Source organism: Ptychodera flava, chromosome 11 (genome assembly GCF_041260155.1).
Source record: "Ptychodera flava strain L36383 chromosome 11, AS_Pfla_20210202, whole genome shotgun sequence".
Lineage (NCBI taxonomy): Eukaryota > Metazoa > Hemichordata > Enteropneusta > Ptychoderidae > Ptychodera > Ptychodera flava.
The window spans coordinates 1120986-1145000 of NC_091938.1; the positions used below are offsets into that span (position 1 = coordinate 1120986).

Sequence of the window (24015 nt, forward strand, 5' to 3'; positions counted from 1 at the left end):
TATTTTCAACAGGATACAACTGGTATTTTCATTTGCTACATCGTGATGATTAATTCTACAATATTCATCAGCGGAAAGTATAACGAGAGAGTTTGGCAAATAGCACACGATTAACAACATGTAAGGATGTAAGAGGAATGCTCGTATCATCCAAGCATTTAACAAATATCCAAAAATGTAATACTAAACTTATTTGTAAGAAATTTGACCTGATATGTTAAGAACACTAAACTAGGCATATCATTCTACCAAATGACAAATTTGCCCAGCAACCATGGCCAAGCTCTCTGCCACTACAAACATTTTGATTTTTCGGTGAAGGTAAAGATGTCAGTACATTTGTCCAACAAAGAACCAAAAAACCCAGATGATTGTGCTTTCGGCAACTACGTGTGATCTTGCCCTGAGCAACCGATAATTTTGGAATTAACATGGAGTAACATGATCATTATTGTTTGGGTGATTACACGAACCAAATAAAATAGAACACAAATATGGCTAGAAAAAGTATGACTATACCCTTAACAACCAACATGATTCTTGCATTGTGGGCCAAAGAATAATGCTGACGATGCTTAATGTCCTGAAACTTATAACTGTCTTTAAATTTCACTATCTGATTGAACTCATTTGTTTCAACATGTTTCCGGCCGCAAGTAAGCCGAGAATTAGTGAAAATTTATGCCACGTTATCTGTCGGACAAAATAAACTTTTGTAAAATAAGATATATGATGCTTTCATCGTGAAAAAACGTGGACACATTTTTGTCGTCAAGAATACAAGTACGTCAGTTAACAGATTAGCCAATTAAAGTCATCTAGTGTGTCAATAGTCGCTAGTTTTTTGTTCATCTCCTTTGTTTTTAAACGATACTTTTCTGTCATTGAGTATACGGATACTGCTTATGCCTTCTTAGGACCTGTCAATTTACAATAAATGAGTAGGAAAATAAAATATGAAACATGAAGAAAAGATTAACACAAAATACATTTTCAATATTCTTAATGGAGTAAAGATGGTTATTGGATCAAAATATATACGAAAAAAATACATCGAATTAGTAATGATAAATTGTTGAATATGATACGTAGAGTATTCAGTTTTGTCTTTGACTACTACTGTTTTCAGCTAATACTTGTACGAAAAATGTTTCCTAGATTCTATTCGGAAACTGTTCGTACTCTAGATTCCAAGCAATATAAACAGATAGACTACCAAATACTTCTTCCATCGGCTCTTGAGCGGAGTAAACAAGTGCAATTCTGTGATACTGAACGTTCGGGGCATGTCATTATGCTCAGTGGAATCGTATTATCGTGTAGTGCTCTGCGATACGGAGAAAACAATTGAGATCATTGTTATCGCGTTATTTTACAACATTATCTAAGTTAAAATGCCATGAAAGAGAATTAAATAATGAACGTCAGAGAGAGATAGAAAATCAATTTAATATTTTTTGCATTTTGTTGAGGCGATGTTTCAGTCTATGGCAGGTAAAATCTTTTACGCAGCTGTGTATAAACAACGTATACATGCACAAGTATTCAGTGATAAAAATTGCTTCTTTCTTATCCCTAGACTACATCATCAATGATAGTAACTGAGTAAAAATTTAATCGTTCGCCTCGATTTAAGTTATGGTTTATGACTAAATTGACGACCGCGACGACAATTATGTCTTCTTAATCACATACAATCACCATAGCGACAGCCCGTAATGTTTCTGAACATGAAAGATTGCCGGGCATCGCGAAAATGTTTTGAGCTCATTCTGATATAATCGATATTATTTTTAAACGGATGCCATTCATTTATTGGAAGATTGCCTATATATTTTAATCTAGGTGAGAAGAACATCGCCATTAAACCTGGAGTGGTAGTATCTTCTAAGGGAGTCAACAACACGGAACACTTTGTTGATGGAGATAAGGACACATGTTGTCTCACACAACATCAAGGGAAATGGACAGTAACTGTCAAGTTAGGGCAAATTTTCTATGCTATACGCTATGTTGCTGTGTTAATAACATCACAAGACGACGCAGGTGGGTCATTTATTGTAAACTGTCACATCCATGTAGGGATATTCTTGGTCTTTTCCCTTGTAAAGAAAATGTTATTTCAACAGAAGATAGTTCATACTCATTTGATATGGATGACAGATCAGTTTGCAAAATTGTATGAGCCGGTTCACGATATTAGTTGCCGTCTTCACGATCACACACTTTTTCGCAACAAACTACCAATGGCACACCATAAGATGCTGAATGAAGTAAACACATTGAATTGTTCGGCACTATCGACACTCGTCAAAGGTGAGGGCGCTCTACAAGTGACATCACTAACAACGAGGGCGTTTTTTTGCAGGCCGCGCACAAGAATAAATGGGAACAGGTTGTCACATGGCCATGGCCAAATTGCCCTCTACACAAACAGCTATTTAACCCCAGAACGTTAACAATTTCTGCCCGAAATCAGCTCGCTGTGACGACAAATGACCATATATCAAAATCGAGGTTACCCTGTGTCAGTTACTTTCAATGTCGGGCGATCACTTTTGTTCAGACATCGTACCGGATGCCGGGACCGGATGATACTCTATTGCTCAGACTCGGTCGGTTCTATTTCACCAAAAGTAATTTTTATAGTAGTTGGTTGGATCGTGCAATTAAGTGATTAATGTACATTGCAAACTTATAAGAAATCGTCTCTAAAATCTTGCCACGTATATTGTTTTTACATGGAAATGCTGTGTTCGGCTCACAGATCAACTGACACGCTCCACAAACCAAAAGTTGAATGGCGGATACACGATAAGACATGTCTTCGCAGCGTGCTGTTGTTTATCAAAGTAAACTATTAACAGAGATGCACACCGAACAGTCTATCTGAATAAATAAATTCAAAAAACGGCACTATTTTTCTAAATGCGAGGGAAGAATTCACTTGATGATGAAGTAAAGTCAATTCTGCTGTACAATAGTTCGTTTTATTCTCTCTTCTCAGTTACAAACGCAGTGATAAGAGTCAAAGGGAAAACGCCTGAAATGTCCAATTGTGATGACGGAAGACAGGATGCATTTGGCACTGGGTATTTTATATCTCACTGTAATACAATCGGCCAGAAAATCAAGATTACATCCAAAGGACCTGTTCGACTATGTGATCTGATTGTCGTAGGGGGTAAGCTTACAATTTGACCGAGTTTAATTTGACATGGATTCATAAGCGAAATTAAGGCATTTATTTTTGTTGTAAATAATTCATTCGTTTAACAATGAAGCCATAAATTCTAACTTTGCCAAAAAATGACGGAAGCTTTTTGATTAGCAGAAATGCTACCTCATATTTTGTATTCTTACCCAATGTCGCCCGTTCCTGTGTCATATCAGCATGAGTGCCATTTGTGCTGCGTCCGAACACAAGACGAAGTCGAGTGTCTGACGCAGCACAAATGACGTGAATGCTTATGAGAATGCTGATACGACAACAGGCAATATTGGGTAATAATCGATTGATCATATGCCCCTGTCCAGAATTTCACAAATGATAGGAACACCCTTAAATTTGGTGGAATTTACTTTTATTTTTCTACGCGCAAACATATATAAATAATTTGTGCAAACCGGCTTCATTCATAAACTGGAGGACTCTTTCCACAGAAGTCAACGCCGAGCGCGACAATTCTTCCGTATCTCGATGAACACCGTAAGGAAAGCATGGGAAGAACGTGTCATGGTTCAAGATATCATTACCATCTGTACCAATCCAAAGTCTCCTCGGTTTCAATACTCTCCCTGTTTCGATTGCGCTCAATCGTCGTTAGCATATGTAGCAGAGAGAGAGGTGGCTATCTTTTTGTGTACACTGCGAACTGCCATGTAAAAGTGCAGCGTGCTGGACGTCACAATCATGCCATGTGCCCATTGCCTGTTCGTTGCGTGCCATTAAAACAGCAGAATGTTGCTAAAGCTTGTCTAAAAAGGACAGGAACTTCAATACAATAACAATGGGATAACATTACTCATTTGGGTGTCCTGTTAATATCATGAGGAAATCGAAAATTAATGATAATAATACTGCTATTCATTTCTGAAAAACGTAGTGGTGCGAGCTCCATGTTTATCATCAAACAAATAAATAATTTTAATGCCTTGCTGAGACTATTTCCGTTATTGACGGTAAACAATGATCATTGAAATGAAAATGAGTTCAAAGATAATATGCACTCCTTAGCGGGCGGCGTTATTTTGTGTTACATTTATGTTTAGACCCTGTAAATTCCTGTGAGCCATCAGCAGAAGTTGTAACAAACACAACTTCACCAGATGAAGGTTATGGCGAGGTGTGGTGGGATTTAGTGCCAGTACCAGAGAACAGGGAGTTGAAGTTACTGGATATTGTGCAGTGTGACTATCCGCTTGGAAGTCATTTCAAAATTGGCAAGACACTTATAACATGCACATCAAATACCACCAATGTTACAGCAGCATACGGGTGCTCCTTTGACGTTATTGTGATAGGTAAGTGATGATGATTCATAACTAAATTACGTTGCGCAAGGGGCTAATATATTGTGCAAAGGACTAATGTAGGAGGAGTGAGAAAGTACAAGAGAAAGTCACATAGCGGTATGTAAGTAAAGTAGGCATGTGTAATATCAAATTCATGTGAATGAGTATTCAACATGTTTTGGGAGCTTTCATTCTGTACGAGAGGCGGCGATGGGTTGATTTTACGAAATGGAGAGGTCAAATTCAATGGACAGTTTTGAGGGGATTGTATTTGGCACAGGATAACATTCACGTGGTTGTCATATCATCCGTCCGTGTCGTTGATTTTGTAAATTTGTGGGGGGGGGGGATCTAATTTTCGCCCATATATTTCTCAGAAAAGGTCTTTATTGTTAAACGTCCATGAAAGGGAATTCTTTAAATTTGCGGTGACAAGCATAAATGCATCCTTGGAGCGCCACCACTGGTCGTCAAGTGCTTTATTTATGCTGAATTTTAAGTTATCCAAATTAATTTGAACGCATAGTAGTTTATATAGTTAAGTATACTACGTAGATAGTCACACGTAAGATACAGTTACAGCATTGACATTGCCCATTAACAGAACAATATTGCGGGCATACCACTATTACGATAGGATTCTACTGTTATAATTTTCTTGTTGATTGTCTCAATGGAATGATATAAGAAGGTCATACTTTTTATACAGGGGTGTCAACTTTTACATTTAACGCGCATCTCAATTCTACCTTTCCCTCTCCGTGGAAAAGATGGTTTCATCACACACGTGCACTGGACGATTTTTCGTAATTTACGTACTTGTATTTACTTGTATTATATCAGGATGTGTCTGTGACATACAGACTGTATGAAACGAATTGATCATCATGTTTAGAAACTGATCGAAGATCTCTAGGATAATTTTAGATTGTGTTTATTTTATCATTATTTCTTCATTTGCTCTTTTGTTTAAGTATTTGTTTACCGTCTTAAATGTAATCGTTAAATGCTAGATATGGAAAATCCGAAGATCATCTCACCTTGTTGTGACATGGAAGTGAAGTTACCTGCTAAAAAGATGGACTGCGTTAATACAACTTGGCAAGAGCCTACAGCAACAGACAACTCGGGTGCCATTTTCCAAAACAAGACCCATGAACCAGGACATTGCTTTACCCTTGGTACAACGGAAGTGACGTATGAATTTTGGGACCCGTCAGACAATAGAGTGACTTGTTCGTTCAATGTTACCGTTAGAGGTAATTGGAGGATACTTTTAACATGTTATCATCGGAAAGCTTAAATGATGTAGAAGATCCTAAGATGCTCTAATGGCTTCAATACAGACCTAATCCCGACATGACAAGTAATAATGAAATGGCTTCAATACAGACCTAATCCCGACATGACAAGTAATAATGAAAATTGAACGTTAATATATTTTAGACTTTTTTATATCGTGAATTACGTTTATATCTTACAGAGACAATATTGATTTGAGAGTACAATAATACCATGGAAATCTCGTTGATGGAGTTTAGCATAGACATGAACTTTGTTTACTGTATTCATTCTTCACTTTGGAAATATTTTTGCCTATGCCTAGATTGCAGGTATTCGACTGGTGTCTATTTATCTCACTTTCTGTCCTTTGATAGGAAATTGCCCTGTGCAGCTCAAGCGTGCTAATGCTGTACTTAATGGAATCATTCTGCACGGTGAATCTTTGCGTATAACATGTCGGCGTGGTAAGAAACCACACAGAAGCCCAATAGTTAAATGCAACGACGGAGTTTTAGATGCAATGCCTGTCTGTGTTGGTAAGTAATGAGCATTTGAAATGATCGTTGCTGGTGTGTTCTGCGCAGGTGACATAATTCTGTTGATAAAACTCATCCGTTCAGTTTGTCACCACCCAAGATTTGTGTTCTTTATTAGTAATTTCATTAATGAGCTATCGATCTTTACTTCTTGTAGTACCATGGACCCCCCCCCCCCCAGCCCCTCATGGTCCATCCAGGGGTACTCCCAATATTGTCGGGGTTGTGCTGCTAGAGTTATTGCAATTATTGAGTCATTACATGTATGGGATATTTCTAGTCAAATTAGAGCCCAAGTTTTGAGTTTCAACGGCCGTATGAAATCAAATTGCCTAAAAAGTTGCTGATCTAGGGTGGCTTTTGGCATCAAATCGTACAAATTCCTCAGAGTTAAATGGCACCAGGCCACAGTCGCTCGTGGGCTTCAAGTCTGCTCTTCACTTACTTTCTAATAGGTCGTGGCTGTAGGCATCCTTACAGTAGCGATCTACTTGAATTTACGCACAAAGTAGATTTGCAACAAGCCCTAGACCCATGACACAATATATGCATGACCCCATTTCAGATGTTGATGAATGCTCCAATGGTGAACATGACTGTGACATCGCTAACGGGGCAGAGTACTGTGAAAATACCATCGGAGGCTATGAATGCAAATGTATGACACGTTACAAAAGGATGAAAGGAAGATGCCTACCAAAGATTTCAAGCGAGGAGACGACCAGTGGTTCCGAATGTACCAATGGTAAATAGCAATTATGCTGTCCACTACATTTCCGTTTGATCATGTAGTTCCACGACAAAGTCTATGTGTGACATGATTGATGAAAGACAAAAAAAAATTGAATCAGTAATTGAGACATAATTGGTCATGTATTTCTGAGGTCTGGTGGTATTGCTAATGAAATTTATAGCAGCGAAATGCAATTTCTTCAACCTCCTTCCTATTTCAATGGGTCATTTTACTGGTCAACTAGTTCCAGTATGTTTAATATTCGTTACACATGACTCTACATATACCTTAATAACGTCACGTGTGCATTATGCATTATGTTATGTTGCATTCAAGCAGTCCACTACTATTCTCACATTCCTGGCCGCTGGGAGTGTGGGATCGACAGTGTGGGAAAAAATCGATCCCACACACTCAGCAACCGTCCCACACTATGCAGTATATATTACACGAGCTCTGATTGAATGATAGACTGCCTTTCGTTCAACGCGCAAAATATCATCCAATGGCACGATGAGTAACACATGGAGTAAACAAAGTAAGCAGGTCATTGTACGGGGCAGACGACAGCATTGTAACGATATTAGATCATGTTGTACGTCCTTGGTGACAGACTCACAAAAACGGCCGAATTTTCCAAATAACTGGTGGACATAGGACACTTGGAACATATAGCAATTTTTGTCGGACATCTTGTCTGTAGCAGAAGTTGAAGTATCAGCAGTGGAACAAGCCACGGAGTTGGCGTTAGTGACACGGAATACTAAGCTTAGATGGCCACGAAGTAGGATAGTCGCTGATACAGATAAGCATTCAATGTCTCCGGTGTGAATTTAAAGCATTTTGTGGTCATGTGAGAAAAAGAATCTCACACACCAAGGACCTAGGATCAGATTTCTCACACTCGTTGGACAAAATATCCCCAACTCGTGTGAGAAATCTGATCCCATGTCTTTGGGGGTGTGAGATTCTATTATTCCCTATTTGTGTTGTTAAGGTAGCAACATACCAAATAGACACTTTCAGATTTTTATTTTTTTCTCAGTTATAAAAGTTCCAAACCCCAATAAAGTATATATATTTTTGAAAGCACTGATATTAGTACATCCGACCGTGCATGCGCTGAGTTATAATTTGCATAATAGTCACCTGACAAGCGTTTTGCTCAACCTTCCAAATATCAGTTTTTCCCTCCCTTAAGCGCACACGCTGCAAGATTTCTGGTTGAAATGTGCGCACTTACAACACTTGGTAATATCCTTCTAGGATTTCCTTTGTACGCCTTTGTTTTTTTTTATGCACTATTGAAGGTGTTAGATTAAGGTGCTGTTCAAGGAATTGTAATTTTCCCGCCATATAATTTAAATGGAGACTCGGAGAAAAAATCGCAGACACGGATTTTAAGGGTATTGCTAAGGCTTGTCAATTCATAAATTTCAACCGGAAATCTGGCAGGGTGTTCGCTAAAGGGAGGAAAAACGAAATTTTGGAAAGTTCAGCAAAACGCTTGTCACGTGCTATTATGCAAATAATAACTGTAAATTGTGCATGATCGGATTACCCAATATCAGGGATTTTAGAAAATATATACTTTATTGGGGTTTGGGACTTCTATAACCGAGAAAAAATAAAAATAATAAAGTGTCTATTTTGCATGTGGCTACATTAAGTATGTTCAGATCAGCAGTTCTCTTTCCATTTAAAAAGGGAAACAGATGTATCTCCGTGGAAACTAACGAGTTTATTTTTACATGCATACTGGACGGTCCCTAAAAGGGTGATTTACATTGACAATAAATCAATCGTGGGTTATTCAAACAAATATTGTAAACATATACTGAATTTTATTCTGTACAATGATTCACTCTTCGAAAAAAAAACTGTGTTAAAGTACTCAATGTGTTCTCTTTGCATGGCTGATATTTGTATTTCAAATAATTTATAGTGATAAAGAGAAGAGTATTCTTTTCAAGAACAAATAAAGATGTCAAAATTGAAAGCCATGTGTGGTTCTCCCGTCGCCCACAATCAGATGCTACATATGTCGTGTGAGCCTGAGTTCAACAAAAATTTGACACACAGTTTGAAATATCCGAACTTGTGTTATTGTTAGAAGTTACTCAATCTAATATATCCACAAGTACATGAATCAACTTTTCGTTGTTACTCTTAAATTCAACTTTATTTTTGGTGATAACTCTTGATATTTACGCCTTACGATTAACTTCTGACATTAACATCCAGATTTAATACCCTCAATCACAAGCTTTTCACAACCATCGTAAAAATCAAATGCAAAGATGAAACTCCAACGAGTCATGGTATGGAATATTCTCTAGTGTTTTCTTTGTTGGAACTTTATGCTCACCAGTCTTTCAATATGTAAATAATACTTTATAAACATATTTTGACAGGAGATTCACAGATATACTGTCCACAGCACACGGACCAACTTGGTGTTTTCTGGCCAAAAACCGTAGCTGGCTGTACTACGGACTGGCAGCGTTGTCCGAATGGTACACAAGGTGGGTGTGTTTTTGAAAATAATCACATATCAACATGGACGACAGTTTTCGTGACGATCATTATAAGGGGATAGATTTTTTTTTCAAAAATCAACAATAAAGAGTATCAGCTACATACAGTTTGCTGTTTACAAGAGATGACCATTTTTCTCTGCATTCACATTTTTAGGTTAAATTATTTCTATTCTTGTATCCTGCCATCTAAAGATCAATTCGAGATACTAACAAACCCAAATAAATGTACAATAGGAAATGTGAAGTTGGAACTGTAGTAGTGCTACATTGTTGACATACATTTAGTTGTGACATCACTGTTTTCTAGGACTCTTTCGGCGGAAATGTGATACCTTTGGTCATTGGATGCCAGCTGAATCAGAATATTGTCAATCCGACGTCTTGGCAGGAATTTCACACAAGGTAAATCTTATTCTGATTAAGATAATATGCACCTCGGAAGTGAAAGATTTAAAGTTTTGCTCAAACTTCCTCAATGAAACTTTAGACTATTCTCTTACCAAATCAAGACTAAAAAATCAAGGGTCAAAGTGCAAACTTTGGTATAGAGAGACAAATTACCTAAGATTTCCCAACATTTGAAATTCAAAATGGCCGCCATCCCTGTGTGAACTTTACATGGGAAAAGTAAAATTTTCGATTTCCAAAATACTAAGACGCTGAAAACTTTTGTTACAGTTATACCAAAAGCTTTAAAATGAGCCCCCCCCCACAAGTGGTAGGTCAGAAAAGACTTATGAAAGTTTGCGAGTCCGAATATCTGTCCCGAGGCGCGTTCTACCTTAAAGCTCCGTAAGCTGTATCTTTTGGCTATTCAGAACTTTTGTTTTGCGGTTTCCCTACACTTTCTGCATTGAATCCCTAAACTGTAATGTAATGCTAAGTATTTAGCATATCAACACAACCTATATGAGTATAATCTCCATTGTTATTGTTGAAAATTGTATTCAAGTCCGGACTAGAATTCATTTGTAAACAATAAACAATGATCACTACACACATAAAAGCTGTATTGACAAAAAAAATACTCGAAATTTCAGCATGAAAAATGGATTAGGGTAAGACACGGTAGTAGATATACTGAAGCAGAATACTGAAAAACTTGCCACAAGTTACAGCTTAATAATCTTATGCTGGAATTTCTGTCAACGTCTGGTCTCGTTAAAGTTGTAACATACCTTATAATGATGAAGTGAATAATTATGACGAGACGTTGACCAGAAATTCCAGCATGCATTTATGAATCGATTCGAAGACACTTTATTTATAGCTTTAGTACCGTTGATAACATTTCAGTGAAATGTTGATTCTTATCCAACAGAGTCAGAATATCACGTCAATTTCAGAAGCGATTGAACTGCTGCGCGCAGTCGCAAAGTTCTTATCAAGCCCGAACGTAACACTTAGCGGTGATTTGCTGGTAGCTGTAGACGTACTGCACAATGTTGAAGACAGCGATCCACTGGCAATGAGTGGCATATCTGCGAGGAAGGACGAATATACGGAGGTGAGCAACAGCACACTGTGCACATTTCTTTTCAGTACCCGTCAAAACACAGTGCTTAACCTTAAACTTGAATCGTCAATTTCAGCATACAAGTATTCCGGATGGTACTTCCAGATAAAATTTCGATACTTGGGAAGGGTGCAATATTTCACGAAAAGAGGCTTGATGTACATTACTTGCTTCTTACTGAGACAACACTTAAACAGAGCGATGCAGATTGCTCAGCTATACCCATGATTGCCGAAATTTTCTCTTGTCAATAGTTTTCAAAACATATGTTTCTGCAATAAGTCAATTTTCTTTTCCATAGAATCACCGTAATATCAATATAACCCTATTATTTAATTACCTCATTCTTGTTTGACCAGGAATACGTGAAAGTTGCAAACCGTCTGCTGGACGCTGACATGGAAAATCACTGGCGAGCTGTTCATCAGGTAAGACATAAATGCCAGTCACAGCAGCTGGGAAGGTGCCTGTTAAGAGAGTAAGTTGGGTAGTTAGATGGTTTGTTAATTTCAACAGAAAAGCACGACTTTCGCAGTTGAAAGTTTCATGCAATGATTACAATCGTCAGTTGAATACATTGGGTTCGATAGGGCTGATTGGACCTCAACATATATGTTGAATGACTTGCGAGCAAATTTTGAAAATTCATTTACCCTTATTGTTGTTGGTATTAATTCATCACTTTGATAGATCGGTATGAGGCAGCTTACTATAATACCCACGTAATGTCTTACTGAATTTCGAGTTTCCCCGTTTTCAAGCAAATAATTTCCATTATTCACGACACGAAATGTTCAATGCGGTACATACATTAAAGATGTACGGTCAAGCAGGTCACAGTTACGTGGAGTGCATTCCTTGAGTACGAACAGGAGGCAGAAAAACACAGCGCAGCGAGTTGAGCGATTGAGGAAGGCGAAATTTTCTTTACATGCGCGCTCATCTTGTTTACAAAAGTACCATCATGTATAAATAAGTTAGCTCTCAGGGCACTTATGTAGCACAGTCACATGTAAAACCTTTGCGAAATTCTGTAATAGTTTTGGTGCGGATGCCAAATATACCGTCACAGCTTCGTTTAACTTGATTCTACATCTGCTACGCTCCATTATTGAAAATTCCAAACCGTTGTCACGCTAAGCATACAAGCAGACTGACAGTGGTGCAAGGGTCGTGAAAGTGACCAAATATTGTCGTCTTTCCTGACATGTCCTGTCCGGTGAAAGGTTCACTTAATTAACATTAACTGACGTAAAAGCTCCCCATACCAAATTTTCACAAATTTAGATTGATAAATAAACGATCTTAATTGGTTTCCAAAGTTAAAAGTGACGTCTGAACAACTTATTTTTTATCATAGAGCAATTTGCCATGCAGATGTAGAATGGTATATTTGCTCTTCTGATGCCTGTTATCAGTGCAAGGAACTTAAAGTCATCGAACACTGTGGAATCTGCTGGACAATATTTTGTTACACTGCTTCGTAATTTCCTTAAAAGTACGTAGGCTGAGGTAACTTCTCTCGATTTGGAAAATTCAATGGATTCCTACTTAATTGACTTCAGTATGTTATTGTTTCTCAGACACAAGAATTAAGAAAGGGATCCGTCAGGGTGTTCGACGCGCTTCAGAAATTTGCTGACAGCATGAATAATCACTTACAAATGGAAGACACTGGCGTTTACCTGAATTATGAAAACATAGGTAAAGTAAAGGAAATTTTCAGTTTTGCTAATTCGAAGAATTTTACATTTGTCCAATGACCAGATTGTTTTATAGATGTTAACAAACAAGGAACTTCAGGAAATATCTGAGCAATCCATTTTCTTGTGATGTTTCATTTCTTTGGAAATTGCAGTATCCAATGAAGCTATTGTTTCAAATAGTAAACAACCTAGGGATATGCGCTGTTTCAATAAATGTGTTCGCATATCTTTTCACCATTATAGAGAATTCAATTTTTATTTTCACCTGCCGTAGAGTACCAAGCCTTGACAACGAACATGATGGTTATGAAAATGAAATCATTGACGTTTACTGGATCAAAGAGACAAAAGAGAAGTACCGGAGAATCAAAGGAGGTACTAAATACTAAGTTAACAGTTAACCAAGATGTCCTCAGAGGCAGATCAGGTAAGCAATATAATGCTTTAATAAATGGCCAATCAAACTGTTCATTTTTACACCATCATCATCACCATCGTCATCGTTTTCGCGTCGTCGTCGTCATCATCATCATTATCATCATCGTCGTTGTCGTCGTCGTTGTCGTCATCATCATCATCATCATTATCATCATCATCATCATCGTCGTCGTCGTCGTCGTCAACGTCCTCACTACAGGCGTAAATATCATACCGATAATTACAATCATCGTCGTTATAGTTAGTATTGACGCTATTATCACCGTCTAGTTTTCCATCACTTTCGTCTTGGAGCGCTACAGGTGTGCATTCTACCAATGGCCCGTCCCTTTCAGTTAGCTATATGGCCGCATAAATTTATTTATTCTCGCAATCTTATCCTGACCATTATTAGTATTATTAGTATTTATGCAATGTTTTGAAAGACAATCACATCCACAAAACTTTTAAGAAATATCTTTGCAGCCCTCCTATTGAAACTGCATTTTGATAATAATTGTTTAGAGATTTTACAGGTGAACACTGTTCAAGATATACTTCAAGATATAGAGAAAAATGATTTAATTTCCCATCCCTTTATTTGATGCATAGCAAAAATTATATGACGTCAAAAATACATTCATATGTTCAAAGTACAATAATCGAGTGATAAAACTTAAACTGTTCGTTTGCAAAATAAAGTAATTAAATAAATAAATAAATTAAAAACTGTTTTCGATTAGCAAAATCCAAAACTTTATTGAATGAGAAACACATTGAATGATCATAATCTCACGCAAAAGAAATTATTGTTAAATTTCAAGAAGTCAGGTACGTTTACGTGGTCTATATTTCTTGTACAGATGTTTCACTCATCATTGCGTATGTATATCATAACCCTGGTGACATTCTCCCCGTCAAGAAGAAACGGTAAGTCTATACCTAGCTTTATAAAACAAACTCAAGTAAAAAATTCGGATGATGTGACGATACTTTTTGAGCCAAAATGCAAAGTGACAACGGAAACGAATGCATTTGGCTTTTGCATACCTTTGCTCTAGGAAATGTACGATAATTTGATTTTTATTGAATGTAAGCATTATATCTTCTCTTATCTCCACCTTGCAGGTCCCCGAGTGATGAGATTGTGAAGTCAATCACTGCCACTAAGAAATTACAAAAGGTTAACAGTCCTGTTGTCGCTGTGAAGATGTACAGTGGAAACAGCGTCTATCAATATCCAGAGTCAGTAATTCTTAAATTCCCTCACAAGGAGGTATGTCACACTTCGATCAATGGCTCACTGTCCGGCTATTGTTACGTTGTACTAAAAAATAATTCGTCGAACACTTTGAGATGAGAATCACCTTACTTTGAATACCTGGGACACTATAAGATGCGTGCATATGCCGATTTGCTCAACTTCTTGCATGTTCATCATCTTTACCGACAATGTAAAGGAAGCAGCAGTGAATTTTATGTGCTATCTTTTCGTAATAACATGGCGGTCTGAGCTGTATTTATCCCATCTGATCTATCAAATAGCTCTTAAGTTACAAATGTTGTGATACTTTGTATTGCATTGTCATTTTTGCTTACCTGTTGTTAATTTTATGACAATATAATTATTTTTTCTCTCAGCCTGGGTATGGTCCAAAGTGTGTGGCAATGCAGTTCAATAAAGCTTCAGGGTGAGTATGTTCGCAATCATTCTGCCTAACACAACACAGCACCCTTCAGTCGGTCAACTCAAAGTACTCGCTAGACACAATTATTACTAATTAATTAATTAATTAATCTATTAACCGTACACAGGTTTCCGGCCTTAGGTAATATGGCGGAAGTGGAAGCATGCATGGTCCATCGTAAAAGAGGGCCAGAAAAGCCGTATACGTTCCATGAATGTGTTATCATATACCTCATCAGGCTGAAAAAAATCATTTGAGTGATATAATTGTTTCAGAACTAATTTAAGTTGGCTTGAAAGAGGAAATTGTAAGCGAGAATTTATCGTATAGTGAGAGTATTTCTGGTTTTTGGAGCCTCTTTACTTTTGCACGAATGTGGAGCTCATTCATTCAAATGATTGGCTCTGCAATATGTGGCAGCTAGCTGTGCGCGACCATGTCACCAAGTCACCCGTACGTCCCCATGGACTTGTATATGTATATGTATAGACGGACAACTAGCATTTGTTTTTGCATTATGAGTGTGTTTAAATGAACAGCATAATTTGTAAAAAAAAAGTTTTTTACCGACAAATTCTGCAATCCACTGAATATATCACGCTATTCTTTTTGAAATAAACAAAAAGTAAATCCGTTACTGGTCGCGTTTATCCAAATTGGGGCAGCCGAGCCAGGGCATAATACGTGGGAGAGTGCATTGTTCATAGCGTTTCGTGAGTGAACGATACGAGGGATATGGTGATACATTTAAAATATGTTTGATACATTTGGCATGCTACGTGATCAGCTTTTTGTCTTGTTTGTGTACTCTCTGTTTCTTGCCTTTAACAGAAGTCGTGAAATGATGACTTGCGTAAGTTATGTGAAATGGTTTCGAAATAAAATGCTTTCGTATCACAGTTAATTGGCACTACAAAATGTCACTATAACGTGTGTTCCATTGACGCTTGACATTTTTGAAATATTCCTTGGTTTGTTATGTGACGTCTTTCTTGAACACTTTCTTAATCATTACCACACTCTGGAATTAATTGCAATATCTCACTTTTACTTCATGATAAACCTTCACGTTAATTCTTATAGGATTTGGAAAACCCGCGAATGTTTGCTCCTTAAGTCAGAATCTGGTAAAAACTACACATCTTGTAAGTGTCCTCAGCCAACTATTGCAGCAGTTGTCATGACAATGGGAACCAGGTCACAGGTCAGTTCTCTCTCTCTCTCTCTCTCTCTCTCTCTCTCTCTCTCTCTCTCTCTCTCTCTCTCTCTATATATATCTCAAAAGCTACTCTAAACGGTATGTGTGTACACAAGTACCAAGTACACAGTTTTATACTAGATATAAGTCATAGATTTCATACACAGACACAACGCTGTCATTTGAAGTTGGCGTGATTCACACTTTTGGAAAGTCATTGGTACATTTAGTAATTCTCGAGAGGTCTTACAGATTAAGGAAAAAGTGAAGTAATTTTAGAACTTGCAGTAATTATAGAACTTTTACCATTGTGTATAGTCCATTAAAGATCAATAGCGACTGATCAGGCACAAACTCGTCACGAACTCGTAATGAGTCACGTAACGGTGCCGATTACTTCGATGAAATACGACCGTAGATTAATTGATGCATTTTGTGTTTAATGTCAACTAGTATTACGTGTTCTACTCCCTAGAGCATGTTGACGTACAGCATTCATCTTGCATTTCAGTCAGTAGAAGTGAAAACTCAATTATTCCTGTTTTACAAGTGAATTCTTGTCGAGACCAGAATTCGAACAACGATTATAGTGCATTTTTATACGTATAGACGCTGTGTTAACAAGCCAAGTGGTAGGTGATTCAACATGCTTTGGGAAGTAGAACAAGAACTTGCAATGACATACAAAGTCAAAATTAGTCAAAACATCTTCGAAAGTTACAACTACCGGCCTTTTAACCAATGGCTTTCTTATTTGGCAGATTGTGTATCCCAACGTTCAGTAGCTATGGTCTTCTAAATATTCTGTTCATTTGCATATTTACAGCCATTTCTCGTCGCCGCAAGAGACGTCATAATCACAATCACAAACGGCCTGTCATTTCTGCTGATATTAATCACTGCTGTATTCATCATTTTATCAAGGTAAGGTTCTTCCACAATAGGATTAATGATGCAAGAAAAAATGAGCAGATATTGAAGAACAATGAATTAAAAATCACCCTTATATCATCATGATTTGCATTTAACTTTAAGCCTTCTTTTCAGTGTCATGTCAGCCATATAGTAAAGCTGTACTTTATCCCTTCATATTTTCAATACCAGGTTGGACACAGAACAATACTATGTGATCAGACATTATACCATGGCCTTTCTGCCGATGCCTTTCCTCATTTTCCTTGGAGGACTAACAAGCGATAGCATGGTTAGTCGAGATGTTTCCGTATTTTGCGCATCCTTAGTCTTTTCGAGATATGTCTTTTTAAGACTTTCATCGTGAGATTCATGCAGATTTTCATACTCTCGTAAAAGTACCAACATTACATACTTTTATTGTAAGTTTAAAACTAGCTCTCGGCATACATCGTACAGAATTACGGTATTTGATGGATTTTTATAAACTTTTAAACTGTCACTTGATCTGCTTTTATGATTCACACGAATACTACGCATTCAGGTCTTAATTTACTCCATATTTACCACCACCGATGTAAACACACCTCCGTTTCTTTAAATAGGTCAAGAATGTCTCCACTGCTGTGATTCAATACTCATTTCTCAGTACCACTGCGTGGACCCTGAATCTATCCATTGAGGCCTACAGACGACTGGCTTGCTTTATTCATACCAGCAAGCATGGGAAGTGAGTGTCAAATTTCAATTCAATTGAATTTTAAACGATCGTTTCTAAACTTATTTTTTTGAAAAACCGTGACGTTGACATGGGTATAGTGTAACCTCCCTAGAATGAAAGAGCAATGTCGAAGAGATGAAAAGTGTTACAGTGCAAAGGACTACACAATTCATTTGTTTTTGAATGCATCGCTTTGATGCAACTATAATTACACAGAGTTTTCTTCTTCATAAACTTTGAAATCATAAATATTTTTAATTATCAGATTTGCATACACGTTGAATGGATGGATCCTGCCTTTGGTCGTTGTGTTGCTGTCACTGTGGTGTAAATTTGAAATCTATCGTGACAGGCACAGGTATCTTAACACTCTACTTTTGATTATCAACATGCTTTTATTTCCTTGAATGCAAACAGATTCTTGATGAGAGGCTGGTAGATGTTATCAAAAGTGTACCACCATATTGAATTTGCGTAAAGAAAATTATATTTTGTACTGAAAGTAATATCTTTAATTAGAAATAGTCTGGTCATGAAATGAAATGAATTCTTCTCGTTGGAGATTGCTCAAACATTAGATGTTTCTCCCGTTCAAAGTGAAATTACAATTTAAAATTTCATCTACATCTAATCGGCATCCGAAGCGGTCATTCTTTGCGTTTCATCCATGTCAACCAACAAATCCATGAGAAAGCAGATTGTTTCAGTGAAGGAATATTTTATACATGGTACAGGGCTGTTCTATTGAATCACCGTCTACAAAATTGCATTGCTGTATTGCGATAGTCACAATAATTATGGTTATTAATTCTGGCAAAAACAAAAACAAAAAACAAAAAACAAAACAAAACAAAACACATCATGGCATTCTCGCTGCTCGCACTTCAATATTTCTTCAATCTAATTATAACGCGAATTACAATTTTTAATGAAATAATGTTTATCTTATGACATTGCAGTCTATGGTTTCCGTTGGCTCCTGTTATTGTAGTGCCCTGTGTCCTTGTCGTGGCAACAATGAATCTGGTAATTTATGACAAAATGTTAACATCCGTACAGCTGAGCATGCTCTCTTAAAGTTTGTACGTCTGTTCAAGAGGTGGATGCATTATGCAACAGACGGACAAATGAATGAATGAACAGATGAAGAGATTGATGGTTGGTTGCTGTGTTTGACGGATCATGTGAAAGATGAATGGAAGATGGGTGTTTGAATGGTGGGACAAATTGATTGATTGAACTAAAATTGCTTTAATGTAGAAGGCATCAAAAGCATTTCCATCCATGTCCTAATATCATCTCAGGAGCAGACCCTACAAAATTTGACTTTACAATACTCTGGGCAAAGTTGTGAACTAACAAACTACCCATTTCGCCATGTACTCTGCAATCCTTCTAAAATTAGATTAACCAAGAGTATCACACACCTTCCTAACACTGACCAAATCCAAGTGACTATCACGTCTTCATACATAATACCAATTTGAAAGGAACAACTCTTTTACTTTCCAGACCAGTGTCGTATTGCTTGTACTCACAAAGCGGCAGTTCGACAGCGAACGGCGCCTTGGATATTATGAATTCGAAGAGTGGCAGAAATTCTGGTAGGTTGATTTCTTTTATCTTACTCACGAAATCTGGGTTCTTTGACAGGGCGCATCGGAACCCCTAGTAATCCCCCTTCCGAAAAACTACTTCTACTCAAACACGAAACCTCAAATTATCAAAGGTAAAGCCTTGCTAAGGAATTGTGATAGTTGGCGCTCCAATACAGTGAACTTTGCGTATAACACCACATTTCATAAAAAACTTAATTATCATAAAACAAACCAACTATTTCTCATCTTTTCATCGTAGATGTTGCAAAAAATAATCTTCTTAAACTTTTAATTGCAGATTGAAACATGTGCGCATGATTCCTTTCGTGATACTTAGTGAATGCAATGCTGACTGAATATCACTTACAGTATTTAAGAAAATAAATATCACTTGTACTTTCCTTGAAATTAGGGGAGATCTTCGAGCCATAATGTTGATGTTGCCTGTTACGGCGTTGACTTGGCTGGTAGGAACATTTGCTATCGACACTACGGATCTGACTTCCGGATATGTCTTTGCTGGATTTTCGTTTAGTTTGGTATGTCACTACATTTTATGTAATTTCATAAGAACGCCGCTTTTGAGATTTTGATGTTTCTAATCTAGGATTATAGTAATAAACTACGTTTACTGGAGTTTAAACGAACCTGAATTCGAGGCTGAGACGAGGCCACGTCGTGGATTCATCATTATTGACTTCGACCCGTGAATCCTCCCCCTTGAACCACAAGTTCCTGGTTTTTCCGTCTTTTAGTCTTGTATGTCGGCAAATATTATGCACCGCCAGTCAGTATTGTAAAGACGTTGTGGACCTTGACCCTCCCAAGATGTCTGTCTGTCTGTACTAATATTAGTGGTGTAAGCAAAATTTAAATTTTAAATTCTTGCGATAAGTATTTGTAGAGAGGAAGTCGGTTATTTGTAATTCAATTAAAACAGCTTTAAAAGTCTTTACTACCATTTATCATTAAAAGTCTTCACTGGCACTCATCAATATTTCCAGTTATACCACTCTCCGCCTCGTGCCCATTGTTCTAACCATGCTCTCTAATTTCCATAACCGAATATTTTATTATATACGGCCATCTGGCTTTCTTTTGTTTAAAAAGTGTCCGATTTACAAGTTCTTTTGTTTCAAAGTGTCCGATTTACTAGTAAATCGGACAGTTCTTTTGTTAAAAACTGTCCGGTTTACTAGTAAATCGGACACTTTTAAACAAAAGAACTTGTAAAATGGACACTTTTTAAACAAAAGAAAGTCACGTGGCGACGAGTAAAAATAACAAATGCGAGACATTATACCATAAGAAATTTATTTCACGATTAAGTAAAGAGTAAAGACACTTTAAAAGAATCACCGGACTGAATTAATTTTGCACGACTGTACATCTCAAAATCAATTACAGGTCACCGTGAAATAACGGTATTGATTGCAAATATCACTTCTGTGTTAAGGTTATTGTTATCACGATCATTCGAAGCTGAAATTTAAGATTTCAAAGTCAGTTATCAAACACTGAATGTAGAGGTTTCAGTCGCCTTTGGTAAAGTTAAATCTAGCTATAGGCAAACACAAAACGCGTCAATGTTTTCCTGCCAAAGTTTCAACTTGCACTGCACTAAAATTACAAATAAAAACTTTCGGCGCGCAAACAAGGCTCTAAAACTCGGCAAATTCGTGGTATAACACGGTCAGCGAACTCGTAGTCGGCGGTTTACGAAATTTAACGGTACAGTTTGCCATAAAACTCCTCGGCGCTGCGGGCCTCGGAGTTTTACTGGCAAACTGTACCGTTAAATTCCGTAAACCGCCTCCTACTCGTCCGCTTACCTATAGTAAAATGATTAAGCCAAAACATCAGCGACAAAGTGATGAAGCAAAAATATTAGTGACCGTTTTTGTTATAACCTAAAGAAGTTTTAAAACAGTAAATAAGGGAGCATTTTCTTGAAGATTTTAGATATATTACGATATCACTGTCTTCCAATGCTATCTCTATAAGTCGTGACGGTAAAAAAATTCCAGGACATTTCCATTATTGTATATGAATTGCAGTGGACAAACAGTCAGATGCATGGTACCCAGTACAAAGTAGTCATTTTACACTGTACATCTGCGGTTAAGAATTCATGAATATCCTTGAATGAGTAGCTGTCAAATGGCGATTATTTATGGCTTTTTAATTTTATGCTTCTAATTGTTATTCTTCATGAAGTTTCGCGCTTCCGTGTAGACTTAAAGTTACTCGCCCAATACTTTGTAATTTGCATATAACCATACATGATAACAGAGACGTGTCAGCCATGTTTACCCCTAGAACATCTATGTAACCACTCTATACAGCATTTCTTACGCAGTTGTTTTTGGATTACATAGCCAACTAACAGAAATGCGTAATCGGCTAGGAGAGATACATGTGACAGAATTCCTTGAAATCGCAAAAGTACATCCTTACTATTTTGTATGTCTCTAATTTTAGGGATCCCAGATATTTTTGACGTTGTTTGCAACTAATGTCGAGGTAAGATTCCACAGTAATATTTTGTCACAGCAAAATCGATGTCAGTTAAACGCAAGGAAATTAAAATATGTTTCTTCTATTAATGCAGTTTCTGCACGCGCGCGAGAGAGCTGACGAATTCGAATTAACCATAAGATATAGGCTTATAGATTCCAGGGTAGAAGGATTATTAAATAATTGCTGTGGTACGTCCATACATATGGAACATTGAAAACGATCATAGGCAAACGTGTGTCCAATTGAAGAATGCCATTAGCTGTATCTTCTTGCGATTTTTCCGTTAGTTTTGATTGAAATGATCACTGGCTCATGTTGAATAGCCTGTCAAATAACAGAGAATCGCATGTTATTCGGAAACATTACGTGCCCTACAACTAAATAACATGTGATTTTACAACGAAAATTTCAATTTTTGTCCGGACAGAAATACAAACTCTGTTGACACGCGGATTGCAACGTAGGCATTCTTCTGCACCTGCGCGAGCCATTTACAGCAATTTCAAAATAAATATTTATTACTTATGCCCAGCACTAACGTCGTAGTCCATTGTCCGAGCACGTTGCGTAGCCAGATATCTGGCAATCCTCGACGCAATGTTGTTTTGATCCCGCAATAAACGTGAACTTGTACATCTGGCGTGATCGCAGCGTCACCATATCTGCCTTCTCCCCAGCACGCTGAGCATGCCAGACGTCAAAAAATGAGCTCGGAAGGGCAACACGTTTGAACAAAAATTAGCAGTTTTATGTGGCTGTAACATCACTAATCATGTTTGTTTCTTCGTAAAACAACATTTTGCAACAAATATGAGCCTCCAACTTGGAATTTTCCGAGGTAAAAAATGGTCAAAAGTTACAAATAATGGCCCTTTAAGAAAGTCATAAGTCGTTCCTTCTGTTCCTCAGACAAAATCAATTGATATTATTGCGTAATTTAAAAGAAAAGTATGCCATTCACTTGCAGTCTCGTCACATTCGTTTAATTATGGAATCACAGTACTGGCTTTGGAAATACTCTTCACAGAGAATGAGTTAAAACTAGGTATTCTTATGAAAGAAGAAAATATCAGTTTTCAAAGTGGAACATACATGTTGCCCAATAATAAAATAAATTAAATTAGATATTCCATCTGCTTAGGTTTTGGTTGCTGTTCGGGTTCGCTTTGGAGACGACGACGATGAAAAAGAAGCTCTGAAGGAGTACAAACAGACGGAACACGATAGAATTGATGCAAGAAGATCCATACAGGCGGAACGTATGGAGATACTTAAGGAGAAACGACAAGAAGAAATTAAACAGAAAAAGAGAAAGGATTTAATGGAAAACCTGTTTCTTGGGGTGAGTCTTCATTAATAAACACAACCAAAGGTACTTTTCAGTGAAACGAAAAGCCACCTGCTGCATCATGTCGGGTACGAACTCTGGTCACATCCATAGGTTATGGACTATCAGACAACTAAAAACTTATTTGTATTATTTCAGTGCAACCTCAACGTAAGCAGCATTTATGGTTTATAACTATCAATTAGGTGGGCGACTTTTTATATGTTAGTACGTGTCTCCATTCCTTTTTCGTCTCTTCTTACACGACACTTATATTCTAAAGCCGATAATTACAAATAATTTACGTAAAATTCAAGCTTAACAGTCGGCTTTTCCTGTTTTCTCTACAGGGAAAGAAGACAAAATGATAGCTCCGCTAAAGTTGAAAAAACCTGCTTACTGTAGATGTTATAAACTACTCGAAGTTGAACACTACATAGGATGTATGCACATACTGTCGCATGTAATTTTACATTGTTGAAAGTAGAAAATTAATTCAGCTAATTCGTCACTTTAATCAAAAGTATGCAGATCATATAAATGAACATCTTTTTTGAAACCTTGATGTACTTAAAGGCACATGAGCTGTAACTTTTTGCATTATTTCCATGATTTTACATTCAAATTAGAATTAGTTCATGTGTATTAACTAACTGATGGGTGTGCAAAGACGTGTTATTGGCCACGTACTCAAATCGCACGTGTAACTTTGAACGAGTCAAATAATAAAACGGTGCCGCACCAGATTATGGCGGCGCCCATGGCTTGAGTTCGCAAGAGTACACATAAAGTGTGAGTTGCGCA

At 37.3% G+C, this 24015-nt stretch overlaps 2 protein-coding genes and 2 long non-coding RNA genes across 4 annotated transcripts; all 4 read left to right on the forward strand.

Annotated features, from left to right (window-relative positions):
- The first annotated feature begins 6869 nt into the window (after positions 1 to 6869).
- On the forward strand, positions 6870 to 14942 carry LOC139143336 (uncharacterized). The gene is made up of 10 exons (XM_070713571.1): positions 6870 to 7080; positions 9483 to 9593; positions 9916 to 10010; positions 10930 to 11115; positions 11484 to 11552; positions 12708 to 12828; positions 13105 to 13257; positions 14111 to 14177; positions 14376 to 14523; positions 14889 to 14942. Exons 1-10 carry the CDS (start codon positions 6870 to 6872, stop codon positions 14940 to 14942), a joined length of 1215 nt encoding a protein of 404 aa, XP_070569672.1.
- A 1083-nt stretch (positions 14943 to 16025) lies between these two features.
- LOC139144589 (uncharacterized) lies at positions 16026 to 17323 on the forward strand. The gene is made up of 3 exons (XR_011554814.1): positions 16026 to 16139; positions 16960 to 17057; positions 17238 to 17323. It is a non-coding gene; the product is annotated as an uncharacterized lncRNA (long non-coding RNA).
- Positions 17324 to 17655: 332 nt separating this feature from the next.
- LOC139144590 (uncharacterized) lies at positions 17656 to 18792 on the forward strand. The gene is made up of 3 exons (XR_011554815.1): positions 17656 to 17775; positions 18032 to 18124; positions 18726 to 18792. It is a non-coding gene; the product is annotated as an uncharacterized lncRNA (long non-coding RNA).
- Positions 18793 to 19115: 323 nt separating this feature from the next.
- On the forward strand, positions 19116 to 23579 carry LOC139143353 (uncharacterized). Its single transcript, XM_070713595.1, has 5 exons — positions 19116 to 19370; positions 19777 to 19903; positions 21846 to 21887; positions 23026 to 23226; positions 23562 to 23579. Exons 2-5 carry the CDS (start codon positions 19796 to 19798, stop codon positions 23577 to 23579), a joined length of 369 nt encoding a protein of 122 aa, XP_070569696.1. The 5' UTR covers positions 19116 to 19370; positions 19777 to 19795.
- The last annotated feature ends 436 nt before the right edge of the window (positions 23580 to 24015 follow it).

Coding starts and splice junctions, on each gene's coding strand:
- LOC139143336 (XM_070713571.1), top strand. CDS start 6,870: ATGACACAATATATGCATGACCCCATTTCAGATGTTGATGAATGCTCC. Junction 10,011..10,929: donor TGGCAGGAATTTCACACAAG/GTAAATCTTATT, acceptor CTTATCCAACAG/AGTCAGAATATCACGTCAAT. Junction 14,524..14,888: donor TTAAATTCCCTCACAAGGAG/GTATGTCACACT, acceptor TTTTTCTCTCAG/CCTGGGTATGGTCCAAAGTG.
- LOC139143353 (XM_070713595.1), top strand. CDS start 19,796: ATGTTGATGTTGCCTGTTACGGCGTTGACTTGGCTGGTAGGAACATTT. Junction 19,904..21,845: donor CTGGATTTTCGTTTAGTTTG/GTATGTCACTAC, acceptor CTCTAATTTTAG/GGATCCCAGATATTTTTGAC. Junction 21,888..23,025: donor TGTTTGCAACTAATGTCGAG/GTAAGATTCCAC, acceptor CCATCTGCTTAG/GTTTTGGTTGCTGTTCGGGT.